Source organism: Haematobia irritans, chromosome 1 (assembly GCF_050003625.1).
Source record: "Haematobia irritans isolate KBUSLIRL chromosome 1, ASM5000362v1, whole genome shotgun sequence".
Taxonomy (NCBI): Eukaryota; Metazoa; Arthropoda; class Insecta; order Diptera; family Muscidae; genus Haematobia; species Haematobia irritans.
The window spans coordinates 6,994,056-7,009,539 of NC_134397.1; the positions used below are offsets into that span (position 1 = coordinate 6,994,056).

Consider the following 15,484-nt stretch of genomic DNA (forward strand, 5'->3'; position numbering starts at 1 on the left):
TAGCAAAATTTATTTCTTTTATTATTAAAGATGTTAAGGTTTAAAATATGAAATGAAATCGACTTAGATTTGATTTTATCTGAAGTACCTAAAAGGAATTTGTAGAAAGGCAAAGCGGAAACTAAACGTCCGAAACAAAACCAGGGTTGCTCGATATGTACTTAACCTAAAATAGAACAAATATTTTGGCAACGTGCAAATTTTTCGTCCGAAAGTGTAGCAAGTTACACTTGGTCCATTGATTTTTAACATGTCAAAAAATAGATTTCTTTCTCTGAAAAGTAGACTGTAATGACGTCCTCATAATGTATATTTATTGTAAGCGAATGACTTCATCAATTTTTGGAAAACAAATCTCTTGATTTAGTTGGAGGGACAGACGGTGCAATATGATGGTAATATGCAATTTTTTCTTCCCCAAAAAATACAGAGGATGCAATCCATTTTGGTTACTGCTTTATAATATTATTTAAATTAAACTAAAGGTATTCCAACCAGTTGTAAATCATGTAATTTTTTTTTTATCTTTTAATGATTCATATTTTATGCCATTTATTTATTCGCATCTTTGGTGACTTGACTCATTAGGAGTCGAAGTAAAATCCCCAAAAAGTCATGCCAATAAGAGAATAATTATTGCTCCTTGAGCAATTTATCCCTTTGAATAATGTATAATTTCACTTGCTTTCTAAGAATATAATATAATATTTTTGTTTGTCTAATACTGAAAAAAGAAGCCTTGGTTGGTACGACATAAAAAAATATCATAGGTTTTTTGAAGTCCATATCGAAAGTCGATGTCCCCAAATTTGGATATGAAATATGACACTTTAATGAAGGTTTCACTGAAGTTTGACATATTTCACACCAAAATCGTTCATAATTTGATCACAACATCTTTAGTAATAGAAATTATTTTACGTTTTTCATTGTGATTAAAAGTTTGAAAAAATATACCACCCAATCCCAATCTATATTCATTAAATGAAACTTTCCCAATAATAAATAAAACAAAAAAAAAATAATAAGTTCTATTACCCTGTGTTGCAAATAATAATGACCCTAAATTCCTTAAAAAACAATTTCAAATCAAGGTAAACGGCCACAACACCAACAGCATCGTAACCAACGTCTTTTCACCCATCAACAACAGCCAAAACAAAGACGCAAACGTCTATTGAAACGAAGACGGCGCCATACTTTAAAGCCCTCGAATCAGGAAAATTTAAAGCGACAACTCCATCATCAGCAGCGACAACAGCGTCAACGACAAAGACATCGCTTTAAGGGCAGTGGTAGTTTAATTAAAAAACACATTCCCGCTAAATACATTACAACAGCAAGGTCCACTACTTCGATCGCCGCTACTACCAGTCAAGTGGTAGTACGCGAGGAAGAACAAGAAACCCGCGAAGACATTAATACTTCTGGGTCGTCACAACAAACAGCTACAACGACGGGCTACAATAGAGCCCCGAATCTGGGGGCACGACAAACACGCAGCAGTGGTGGCAGTGGAAGCACCAACACAGCTAGCAATAATACAGATTACAATATTGGTGTACATCATACTGTTGGAGGAGTTTCTACAGCCGGTACAAGTGCTTCGGGTCAAGCAGCTGCTCTTATAGGTGGTGTAGTAGCAGGAGGTGGAGGAGGTGTAGGCGGCAGCAGTGGTATTGCATCGGCAGGGGGATTTAACAATCACAATTTATTAAATCGTAGTGGAGGTGTTGTTATTGGACCACCATCCCTACTCTCTTCAAGTGGTGTACATTCCAATAATATTCAAAGTCAGCAACAACTGCATCCTACTCTCATTGCCACATCTACGCATTTCCCACAACAACACAGTCATACGGCTCATTTGCTGCAATCGCATCAAGGCCAGGGATCCCAAGCTCCCCCTCCACACTATTTGAGCCAGCAAACGCCATCAGGACCAACATTTTATTCAGGTCACCATCAACCACCATCGGGAACTTCTCATTTACAAGCTCCACCGTCGCAGAATCAAACTCAGCAAGTACACTTTTTCCAAACCTATCAGACTGCAGCAACGGGATCATCTTCGGCAGCTATATTAAATTTGAACTTAAACTCTTACCAAGCGGCTTCTGCAGGAGCTAATAACCCAAATCCGGCTATTGTCACGGGTGCACCATTGATATACCAAGTCCAACCTCCTCCCGGCGCAGCACAGTTGTCGGCTGGTCCTCAAATTAATCCAGCACCACGTTATCATCATCAGCCACAAGCCGCAGGTCTTAATCATCCGATACATCAGGCGGCAGGTGGACATTTGTCTCATAATCACCCAGCAGCCACGGCCATAGAACTAACTTTGGGCGGTGCAATACCTATTGGTGGCGGATCTCACGATACAGCGACAAACACTAATATTGTCTATCACGCTACGAACTATAGTGCTAATACTAGTGGCAATCATCATCATCATCATCATCAAACCCATCCCCTCTCACAGCAACACCACCATCACCTCCAACAACAGCAACAGCAGCAGCAACAACAAAATTCCCATACATTAAGACGTAGTTCACGAAGCAAAACGGGTTCTTGTGTCAGTTCTGTACAGGGCCAGCAACATCACGGCAGCACGAGCAGCAGTTGCATTAGTGGCGGTAATAGCAGTAGTGGTGGAGGTATTATTGCAAACCGTACTGCTGCCACAAATAACGCAGCCAGCTTACCCGTAGTTGTAGGCCACCAATTGTTAACCGCACAAACACAACAGGTAGCGGGAGCAAATCACGCTGCCTCCACTAATCACCATTCCCACCCGCATTTGCATCCACAAGCGATACCCCCACCTCACCTCGCCCCTGGCGGAGCAGTTGTTGTTGTAGCACAGCAACAACCTCAAACTCACTTATTGCATTCGGCAGCGGCTGTAGCAAGCCATCAGCACCACGTTGTCTTGCCACCACAAAGGACCACAGTGGTTCAGCCAGGTTTCCTGTATAGCTATCGTGCTACAGTGGGTGCTAACAACAGTACAGGAAACAGTGGTTTGGGTACAACGGCATCGACATCGACATCCAGTGCTGCCACCAGTAATAACGTTGTCGTGCCCCCGGCAACTATTCCTCCCAATTCTTATCCGGCCACTATACACCAAAATTCCAATAAAATAAATACCGGTAAGTGTTGACGTCTGTTTTTTTTGTAATGAATCAAACATCATAGAGAAAAAAACAAAAGAAAAAAACTAAAGCGCCAACACTCCTACACATATCTCTTCATAAATAGAATGGGGTAAAACCTTAAACGAAAGAATACACGTGGATATTCTTGATTCGGGATATTGAGCCACAGTAATCGTTATTACTAGACAATAAATAGCTAGATCATTGCACAACAGATTGATTAGAATTAATGATGATAGACATGTAGTTTAGCAACTTCTGCGATAGGCAAAATACCCCTAAGGCCCGATTAAACAAAGGCTTTTCATAGAGATGTCTTATAGGTACATATTCCATTAGGAAAATTCTTGATTAAATCTTTGGTCTGAATGGATTATTGGTATAAAATATTGAATAGTGACTAAATAATATTTCTCACGAACTCAAAATATATTTTAATAATAAAATAAGGATAATGCTTTTTACAATTTAGCAAAGAAAAAATGTGTTATTTTTATAGGTACTTCTTTTTCAATGAATTAATGGATTATGCATTTCTTCAGTAATGATATAAAATCATACGCGAGAAATAAATATTTCTCATTAAGATCATTCGATAAATTTAATTAAAATCTAATCACAGAAATTAATAGTATCAATTACATTTTTAATTGGATCAATTAATTTTTTAATTGACTTTTGATTGATACTATCATTTCTGTGATTGAAGACCAAAAATATTTTTTTTTTTTGTGTAGGTACTTCAAACCACAATTGCTTCAAAGGAGTATGAAAATAAAATGTTTATGGGACCAATTTGATCTAATTTGATATAAACATCAACATAAAATCTGACATTAATTCATGGTCTTTTAATTTTTACTTTACATTGTTTAAGAAAAATTCCCATTTTTTCTAATATATGTGCTATGATTTATTTCGAGGAACCCTTTTGAATTCTAAATTTGCTATGATACCCAAGTTCTAAAGTCATGGAATTTATCACTGTAGACAAATCCGAGCGCAAATCAATTCCTAATGAAAACGGGTGTCTCACAATAGCAAAAAATTCTTTTAGAAACGTTTATCTGAATAATCCTCCAAAATCTTGTCCTCATTTGGTGTGAACTAGAGCTCGACCGAAGCATCGGCTTCGACATTCGGCCAAAAATCGATAATCGCCCACGAATCGGCCTTCGGCGTCAAGAGGCCGGAGCCTAAGCTTTTTGACTAATTTATTTGATATTGATTTGTCCAAGTGTTGAATTTGAAGTCTCAGTCAAAACACCCAGTACAAATAAAACGTAAAAAAAAAATTATAAAAATACGTTTTTTGTCATTATAATATCAAACTACTGGAGTGAATTACCTTTTATTGTTGTATTTATGCATTTGCTGAAAAAATATTCTAATATTGAACTAAAACACACCAAATTTCTTTAAGTACAAATTTTAAGAAAATAATCGGTTTCGGCCGATTATTACTTTTTTGCCGGACATCGGCTTCGGTCAAAAAAACCCGCTTCGGTCGAGCTCTAGTGTGAACACCTTAAGAGAGGTTAATAATATAGCAAACGTCTCACCAATATTGTCCACGTTTGAGAGGTGCCCGCATTTCAGAATGTACATGTTTCACTGTTCTTCCAACACACCTTGCTAATTTTCCGCATAGTGTTGTTTATATATTTTCCTTGAAGCAAATTGTTCTTCAGAACGATTGGGCCCATGGCGGATTGGGCTGTTATCAATTATGAATTGTGATCAATGGAACTATTTGCCTTTTGGTCATAAAATAATTTGTTCTGGAAGTATCGTATCATCTTTATAAAAAGAATCGAATAGAAAAGCAGAATGACAAGTAGTGCTACATTCTTTTGCATTCTCATTTTGCTGGAAATGGCACATAAGCACAAAAGGTAAACATGACATTCATGTCACTCTTTTAAAATAGTCGGCTCTCACAGACTACTTTCATATCTTATTTTTTTGATTGCCCTTATAAAAGTTGTCAATATATCTTTTCGCTCATTACAAATTGATAAATTTTAGATAATTTGGTATCTAATATGGATGGCAAAATGCCAAAGTCAACCAAAGGATTACAAATTGATAATTTTTAGATAATTTGGTATCTAATATGGATGGGCAAATTGCCAAAGTCTACCAAAGGATTTAAGGTCCAAGTACTGCGTACTTGGGAAAGTTAGGGAAAATGTATTTTCCGATTATTCGGATAAATTAAACTTCGATTAATAATTATGAAAATCGACAACAAATATTAAATTAAAAAAAAATAATGGCCAACATTTGCCCTCAACATTAAATGGTTTTGGCCAATTCAGGAAAAAATAACATTGTTATAAATTTTTAGTTTGTTCAATAAATTTTTTATCGACTATTGTGATTTTTATTACGATTGCCCTGATTGAAGAAAATTCAATTAAAATGTTTTCCCTTCCAATTAATGACCAAAAATATTTTAAACTTTAGGTATCAATTTTAACTATAAATATTTTATATTTATATATATATATATATATATATATATATATATATATATATATATATATATATATATATATATATATATATATATATATATATATATATATATATATATATAAATAAATATAAAATATTTATAGTTAAAATTGATACCTAAAGTATATATATATATATATATATATATTTTTTTTTTTTTTTTTTTTTTTTTTTTTTGAACTGAAATGATTTCATTATGTATTTAAAACTTTGTAAATTTGTATTTCTACATGGGTGTTGGTTACAGGATCAATTCTGTATATGTATATATTATCATTCCCATAGGTTGGATAGAGTTCGAAAGTTGATTTTTTTGGTGGGGTGGGGAAAAATAAGAAAAATATCAATATCAATCAATATGGAAAATAGAAAATTATATTTAATAGATCAAATACCTAAGTATGAAGTGCTAGTCTGCTTCGAGTCAATATATTTAGGACTTTTAAATTAAATTAAACTTTATATTTTTATATGTTAATTTTTTGGTTATTTTGCTTTTTTTTGCATGCCTGTTTAATATTTTTTCTACTGTAGTAATATTAAGTTTTTATTTAACCCAAAAAACTTATTCAAAATACATAATGTTTATGTTTTTTCATGAAAATCGCTCGTTCGCTCTTCTCGTTACCCTTGAAATTGTTTCTGCTCATATACTCGTTTCACGTACGCCCTTTTCACCATAAATCGCAATAAAAAAAATCAATACAAAATCCCCATCAGCTTCTGCGGATGCCTTAAGCTATAATTTAATGGCACAACAAAAGTCTAATACTGGAACAACGCCACCACAATCGCAACCACCACCAACTACATCTCATACAGCATCTGCGTCTGGTGGACAAGCAGGAGGTGGTAATACAGGTAAAACCAATTTGTTATGTCCTACTCTAATCCTTGAGCTCTTTCTCTGACTAATAAGCTCACCATTTAATGGTCATTTCGTTTTTTGTTTTATATGGTTTTGTGATTTATTTTTCCATAATTTTACCATCTACCACCACAATCCCCTAGCCCCCCTCACATTTATTGGTTCATTGTTCGCATCACATTTTCATTTATCGATATGATTTAAACCAAGTTTAATTCTTATTATATTTTTCAAAAATTATAGCAAAATGTTTTATTTTGAAAAGGTGCCAGCACATTTATATTTTTGTTTAATTTTCCTTTCTTTTTCTTTTTTATTGATAATTTGGTAGTTTTATTATTATTTGTTTAGTTTAGAAACCTATTTTTCCTTTGTTTCCTTTGTTTTATTTAATTTATTTTATATTTTTATCCAACAGAATAAAAAAAAAGAGTATTGTATTTTAATGTAACCAAAACAAGTTTATAGATAAGAAAAAAAGCTGAATTCAAACATTGTTGTTTCTGTAGATAGATTTGGATGTAAATGCTAGTAGCTCCCTAAGCTATAGAAATTTTTAGTATTTCGAGTTTTAAAGCAAAATGTACTACACGTGAAAAATTGAGAGAGGGTATCACTAAAACAATATTATCCAAATGGTGAAGGTTTGGTCTATAGTTGTCAATAAATCTATACTTACTACTCCGAATATAATAATTCCAAAATAAAATAAAAACTCGTAAAAATATATACCCGACATTACATTCTTGTATTTACTCTTATACACTTGATGCTAACAACGAATTTTGTACCCTTCCTTTTGCAGCTTCGTTAAACGTAAGCAACGCCTTGGGCGGCACAACGTCTTCAGCTACCAACAACTCCGCTAGTGCAACCGGTGCCAACGCAAACAACACCAACGCAACGGCAGCGGCGAATAGCGGAGGTGGTAATACAACAACCACAACGTCATCCTCCAATAATGCCAATAGTAATTCACATGGCGATTCGGAGAGCGATGACAGTGAGGTGGGACGCCTGCAGGCTCTATTGGAGGCCCGCGGCCTGCCCCCGCATCTCTTTGGTGCATTGGGACCACGTATGACACATATTTTGCACAGGACCATTGGCAATAGTAGCACATCAAAAGCCCAACAATTGCTGCAGGGCTTGCAATCACACGATGAGAGTCAACAATTGCAGGCAGCCATCGAAATGTGTCAGATGTTGGTCATGGGCAATGAGGATACCTTGGCCGGTTTCCCCATAAAACAAGTGGTGCCTGCTCTGATCACACTATTGCGTATGGAGCACAATTTCGATATTATGAACAATGCTTGTAGGGCCTTGGCATATATGCTGGAAGCTTTACCTCGTTCTTCGGGCACGGTGGTGGATGCTGTGCCTGTATTTTTGGAAAAGCTTCAAGTGATCCAATGCATGGATGTGGCAGAGCAAAGTTTGACAGCTTTGGAAATATTGTCGCGGCGCCACAATAAAGCCATACTACAGGCCAATGGTGTTTCGGCCTGTTTAACCTACTTGGATTTCTTTTCTATAAATGCCCAAAGGGCTGCCTTGGCCATAACAGCCAATTGCTGCTTGAATTTGCACAACGAAGAGTTTCATTTTGTGTCGGAGAGCCTGCCGCTTTTAGCTCGCCTACTGGCTCAGCAGGACAAGAAGTGCGTTGAAAGTGTATGCTCAGCATTCTGTCGGCTTGTAGAAAGTTTCCAGCATGATCCCAAGCGCTTGCAGGAGATTGCCAGTAAAGAATTGTTGAAAAATTGCCAACAGTTGTTGGTGGTGACACCGGCCTTGCTCAATTCTGGCACCTTTACCGCTGTGGTCAGAATGCTCAGTTTGATGTGTGGCAATTGCCCCGATTTGGCAATTTCATTGTTGAAAAGTGACATCGCCTCAACCCTATTGTATCTTCTAACCGGCAATGCTGAACCATTACCCAAATCTGCTTCTACCCATGTAGATCTTGTGTCTCGTTCGCCCTCAGAATTGTACGAGATAACTTGCTTGATCGGCGAGCTTATGCCTCGCCTTCCAACAGATGGTATTTTCGTTGTTGACGCTCTACTGGATCGACCCACAATAAATACCCAAGACCAAGTGCAATGGCAATGGCGCGATGATCGAGGAACTTGGCACAATTATTCTGCCATAGACTCACGTATGATCGAGGCAGCCCATTTAAATTCGGAGGATGAATTCAGCCTAAGTACTTTGGGACGAACATATACCGTAGATTTTCACTCAATGCAACAAATAAATGAGGACACGGGAACTACCAGACCAGTTCAAAGGAAAATCAATCCCAATTATAGGCCACCACCGAATACTGCATCAACATCAACTGCGGGCCAGGACTTATCAGCTTCGGCAGTGGCTTCAGCTATATCTGCACTGAGTACGACTGTTGCCGCCACCGCCTCCGCTACTGGAGGTTCAACTGCAACGGCATCGTCTTCGTCGTCGGCACCCTCCTCTTCATCATCATCTCAAAAGAGACGTGCTTCTGTTGATGCTCGTATAGCCTGCTTGAAGGAGGAACGCGGCCTGGCAGCAGAATTTATCAAAAACTTATTCAATGTTTTGTATGAAGTGTACAGTTCGTCGGCTGGTCCCAACGTACGTTACAAATGCTTGAGGGCTCTACTACGAATGGTCTACTATGCCTCGTCCGAATTGCTAAGCGAAGTGTTGAAATATCAACTGGTATCGAGTCACATAGCTGGAATGTTGGGAAGCAATGATTTGCGTATAGTCGTGGGTGCCCTGCAAATGGCCGAAATACTTATGCAAAAATTGCCAGAAATATTCGGCACTCACTTCCGTAGGGAGGGTGTAATATATCAAATAACACAACTAACAGATCCAAACCACCCCATATGTTCGAATCCATCGCCCAAACCATTGGCCACCAATATGTCTGCCAGTGGATCGCAAAGTGCACCAGCTTCAGCATCTAGTTTGCAAGTGAATCCCTTCTTTATGGACAATGTGGTGCCGCACCAAGGAAGTACCTCGGCATCAGGAACTCCAAATACATCAAAGCCCCATCACCAACATCCCTATACAATGAAAACTTTTTCACATGCTATGAACGCTTTGACAGCTGCAGCAGCACAACAAGGCAGTCCATCCGGATCTGGGGGCTCATCTTCGAATAGCTCTCAGAAAATACCCGTTAGTTCTATTGCTATGAATATCAACACATCCAACTCAGCGGCATCGGTGCAACAGCATTCTGGGGAAATTCAATATCATTATAGCTCTTCAGCTCCTGCACCCCATACGCATTTGACAACTCATCATCAGCCGCAGCAGCAACAGCAACAACAACAAAACTATTTTATGTATACTACTGCGCAACCACCTTTGCCGCCACCGGGAGCAAAATACGTGGCATACAATCAGTTACCTCCTCCCCCTCCACCAACAGTACTTTACAGCCAACCACCCCCACCAGTAGCCGTTACGCAACAACAACAGTATCAGTCATTAACTTCTTCGTCCACAGCTCCGCATACAGTGAATGCAGCTTCTACATCAACACCACCATCTTCTTCGTCATCATCTTCATCCGCTTTGCAGCATAAAATGAGTGATATGTTAAAACGTAAAGTCCCACCGAAGAGAAAATCGCAGTCGACCAGCCGATCAAAATCGCGCCAAGAAGATCAGCAGTCAGGCAATATAGCCCATACATCTAGTGCGGCCACTACGTCTTCTGCTGTACACGAATTACTGACGAGAGCCACAAGTTTAGGCGGAACATCGGGCAATTCATCAAACCTAGGACGCAACACACCAAGCACCTCTACTAAAGTTCGCTTCAGTGGGGGCCACGGCCATGGCTCGTCAACGTCCCAGTCATCGACATCAAAAACGTCGTCATTTTTGGCTTCTCTTAATCCAGCTCGATGGGGACGCCAAGGATCTCATCACAGTAGTTCAAGTGCTAACTCAGGTTTTACCAAAGATTCATCAGCGAGCAGCAGTAGTACAAGTTCTCATCATAGCCATAATGCCGGTTCAAGTGCTGGCCACTCAATGACCGGTTGCTCGTCATCATTGGCTGCCCAAAATATAAGTAAAAGTATATCACAGGCCAATCTGATCGCAGCTGGAAACCGCGAGAAAGCCCGCCAATGGATACGTGAGCAAGCCATTTCGTTTATCAAACGTTATGCTTCACCCGAATCGAAATCGTCTTCTGGTACCGAAGGTGGTTCAGGTTCAACCAACGTCTTGCAACGTCTATCATCGGTCATATCGAAGCTTAGTGGAAGTTTCTCAGATATTTTGGAAGCTCTGCTAGAGCTGAAATCAATTTTAATGGAAAGCGATATATCACCATTTGAAGTTAACCATTCAGGTCTTATTAAGGCAATGCTAAACTTTATGACATCAGAAGAGGGTATAGTGGACCGCGACGCACGACTTCGTACTTTTATGCATGTCTTTGCAAGTTTACCCTTGGAGCCAATGGTAAAAGTTGGAGTTCTACCACAAATCGATCCCGCCGCATTCTCAGCCTTTGTGGCTAAATTGAATGCATGTGTTACACAACTGGAACAGTTCCCGGTTAAAGTGCATGACTTCCCTGCTGGACCCGGAGGAGGTCGCTCCAATACAAGCGCTTTGAAATTTTTCAATACCCATCAACTAAAGGTGAGTGTTATCCCTAGTGATATTTATATTCAATTCCATTTACCCCTATGACGTTTACTTGAATGTCCCTTGCAGTGTAACCTACAACGTCATCCGGATTGCAATAACCTTCGACAATGGAAAGGAGGTACTGTTAAAATTGATCCTCTTGCCATGGTTCAAGCCATTGAACGTTACCTGGTTGTTCGGGGCTATGGTGGAATACGAGGAGACTCGGATGAAGATTCAGAAGAAGATATGGATGATAATGTGGCCGCCGTGGTTATGTCACAGAGTGGGTTCAAGCATAAATTGCAATTCTTGATTGGTGAACACCCTCTACCCTACAATATGACTGTGTATCAAGCTGTGAAGCAATTTTCACCTTTGGTTAATGATCAATCGGAAACAGACACCGATACGGAAACACCTTTGGGTAAATATCGCAAACATTTGCCCCTAATAGCGTGCAAAATCTAAAATATTCAATTTTTTTCTTATTTTATAGGCAATGCTAGTATTTGGGTCCAACAACACACGATTTACTATCGACCAGTTGAAGAGGAGCCCACTGCGGCATCGTCTAGTGGTAGTACCAATAGCAAATCGAATATAGCTGGTGCGGGAACATCTTCCTCATCACAGAACGGAAGTGGTACTCTGGCCTCTTCAAGCGGCTCACAGGCAGCATCGGGATCATCTTCCAGTAAAAAGAGCAGCAAATCCTCATCGAAACTTTTGCGGAAGAAAACTGAACTGTGGCACGAGGGTATTGCTCCCAGTGTAATATCGGCTCTTAAACCATTCCTCTCCAATACACTGCCTGCGGATTTGGTAACAAGCGTACAAGATGCATCCCTCGATGCTCTGTGTATGCTACGTGTCATAAATGCCTTAAATCGACATTGGGAACATTTGTACGGATGTGTGGTCCGCCAAACAATAATTCCACAGTCAGAATTTATCCATCCCAAAATTACGGCCAAGGCAAATCGCCAACTTCAGGATCCATTGGTCATAATGACTGGTAATTTACCTCAGTGGTTGCCACAAATCGGCATGGCCTGTCCATTTTTGTTCCCATTCGAGACTAGGCATTTACTATTCTATGCCACCAGTTTTGATAGGGATCGTGCTTTGCAACGTCTATTGGATACAACACCAGATTTGAACTCAGTAGAATCGTCCGAACGAGTGGCCCCACGATTGGATCGCCGTAAACGGGCCATATCGCGACAGGATGTCCTAAAGCAGGCTGAGCATTTAATACAAGATTTTGGTCATTCGAAGGCTTTGCTTGAGATACAATATGAAAACGAGGTGAGTTCAGAACACACATTCCTTGCCAAGATCTATTGATTTTACTTGAGAGTTTGTCACCATACTAGGTCGGTACTGGATTGGGTCCAACATTGGAATTTTATGCTTTAGTCTCTGCTGAACTTCAACGCAGCGATTTGGGTCTATGGAACGGTAGTGATAGTTACAAACAAAACTCTGCCAATATAGTAGATGTCGTCAAGTCTACAAGCGCTACTTTGCACATTGAGGAATCACAAGATACGAGCACACAGACCAGTGATACAGCCACAAACCAGACTACTCCTAGCCCCACTGCTGCTTCTACGCGAAGTTCGAGTCGTAATAATAGAGACAGTTTTGGTGTCGCCACTCGTAGTAGTTTAGTTGCCACCAATAATTCTATTAATAATCAACAGCAATCTCCCCAAACGGGTGATGATGCCTTGGACATGTTAATTGAGCAACAGAACGATGTTGACCAGAATCAACAGCAGCATCAACAGCAAGCAGATCTTTCAATGCCTCTGCTGGATAATCCTATTGCTGTAACAACAATCACAACCGCCACCACACCTACGATACAATTGAGCCCAACACCACCTCCGATAACCTATGTGAATACCGCCCATGGTTTATTCCCATTGCCATTGGGAAAATCATCAAAACTACCACATGTATCAAAAGTGAAATCAAAATTCAAATTTTTGGGCAAATTTATGGCCAAAGCCGTCATGGATAGTAGAATGGTGAGTAAAAACATAAATGATCAAAAACCCCCCAAATGATAGTGGTTGACTAATTTGTTTATTGTATTCTTGGAATTACAGTTGGATCTGCCATTTTCTATTCCATTTTATCGTTGGATTTTAAATGAAGAACATTCGGTGGGTTTGGCGGATCTATCGCGCGTTGCTCCTGAAGTGCAACAGACATTGGTTCGTTTGCAGGATGTTGTGCATCAACGTGAAATGATTTTGGCTGATACAAGTATAGATGCTATGGAAAAGACTGAAAAGGTAAGCGAAATTGCAATTTCACAAGAGAGTCGCTTCTAAGAAAATATTTTTCTTTTTACCTTTTTGCAGATTGAATCATTGGATTTGGATGGTTGTCCCATAGCTGATTTAGGTTTAGATTTTGTTTTGCCTGGCCATGCCAATATTGAATTGTGTCGTGGCGGTCGTGATACTCCAGTAACTGTACATAATTTACATCAATATATTAGCTTAGTTACGTATTGGTTCCTTGTTGAAGGTGTACAGAAACAATTTGAAGCATTGAAAGAAGGTAAGTTTTATTCTCGTTCTGAGTCCCTATATAGACATTGTCGTTTATATTCAATTTGCACACAATTGCTTACCTTAGGCGTTATTTTTTTAATTATTTCCAACTGAATAGTTTTTGAGAGATTTGAGTTAAGGACACCACAAGCAATACTATTTTTCATAGCTCGATCCTCGACCTAAAAATCGAAATTCGGACAAAAATCGATAATCGGTCACAAATCGGTCGATTAACCGATGATGAAACTTTTTATAATTTTTTTAGTTGCTTAATATTGGCTGCAGAGGAACCAAGACTCCATCCCCATCAATCCAAACATCCTGTACCAGCGGGAAATCCAGGTTTTCCATACAAATGTAATTTGGATTTCTCTTTTATATAGGATGTGGTCATGTAAGACTTCTAATAATTTCGGAAGCGATTGACTTGGATAACCTTAAACAAACAAAAAAAAACTGATTCGACTTTTTAATTGAAATGTCTTCAAATCCCAGAAATGATATTATCAGTTAAAAATTAATTGATACTATTAATTTTTGTTTCAATTAAAAAATTTGTTGAATTAATTACATTTTTAATTGAATGTTTTTAAAACTCAGTTAATACTTTAATTGGAAAAATGTTCGTGAAATTTTTTTCTTTGTATATTAAAATTTGTTCCTTTAGTTTGAAAGTTGTTACAAATCTTGGGGGTATTCCAAAGATATGGTGGCAGTAATGAACTCTATTATGCAGTAGGATGATGTATGATGCATTATAGTCGGCTGACTTTAGTTTTTACTGGGATCATCATCAATTACAAAAATTTAAGGTTTTACTAGCAATAAAATATTTAATACCTAATTTTTTCGAAATCCGCCACTGAGTGACTTAAAAATACAAAAGTGACAATATTATAAAATAAATAAAAACACAATCGAATGTATTCTTATTTTGTCTTTTTTTATTCCATTTCAGGTTTTGACACTGTATTCCCCACACATCGTTTGCGTATGTTCTATCCTGAAGAATTGGAGAATGTATTTTGTGGCAGTATAAATGGCACTTATCAACGGTGGGATGTCAAAATGTTACAAGAAAGCTGTCGCACTGATCATGGTTTCAACCAGGATTCTCAAGCCATACAATTCCTCTATGACATACTCTCCACATACACACGCGACGAACAACGAGCATTTTTGCAATTTGTTACAGGTTCGCCACGCTTACCCACGGGCGGCTTCAAAGCTCTAACACCGCCCCTAACTATAGTACGTAAGACCTTAGATACGAATCAAAATCCCAACGAGTATTTGCCCTCAGTGATGACATGTGTAAATTATCTAAAACTTCCCGATTATTCGAGTCGTGAAGTAATGAGGCAGAAACTGAAAGTGGCCGCCAATGAGGGAAGCATGTCGTTCCATTTGTCTTAAGCTGGAGCTGGAAGATCGTATATTATAAAGCGAGAGAAACGCACAGTTTTCTTCGTTAGTTTGAAAAAAAAAAGAATTTCTTTTGTCGCGTGCAAACAAAAACAAAATAATATAAACAAACAACAACAACAAGAAATGGTGATAATTTTTTAATTTAATTTTTTAATTACATACATATTGTTTTTAAAAAACGGTGATGTTGCTGTTAGAGCAAATTTATAAATGCTATATAAATAATAACACAAATACAAATTAATAATATAGTAACGAAAAAACAACAA

General features: G+C 38.4%; 1 protein-coding gene across 4 annotated transcripts in view; it reads left to right on the top strand.

The window, feature by feature from the left end:
- The window catches only part of ctrip (E3 ubiquitin-protein ligase ctrip), a 33,948-nt gene extending 18,464 nt beyond the window's left edge, over positions 1-15,484 (top strand). For 2 of the 4 annotated variants that reach the window (XM_075289064.1, XM_075289063.1), the window contains exons 4-12: positions 1,095-3,161; positions 6,408-6,548; positions 7,361-11,223; positions 11,299-11,638; positions 11,711-12,522; positions 12,591-13,250; positions 13,332-13,520; positions 13,590-13,791; positions 14,746-15,484. In XM_075289064.1, coding sequence (XP_075145179.1) covers positions 1,095-3,161; positions 6,408-6,548; positions 7,361-11,223; positions 11,299-11,638; positions 11,711-12,522; positions 12,591-13,250; positions 13,332-13,520; positions 13,590-13,791; positions 14,746-15,203 — 8,732 coding nt within the window. In that variant the 3' untranslated portion in view covers positions 15,204-15,484. The remainder of the gene's footprint in view (positions 1-1,094; positions 3,162-6,407; positions 6,549-7,360; positions 11,224-11,298; positions 11,639-11,710; positions 12,523-12,590; positions 13,251-13,331; positions 13,521-13,589; positions 13,792-14,745) is intronic. The other 2 variants (XM_075289066.1, XM_075289067.1) reach the window with 2 other exon arrangements.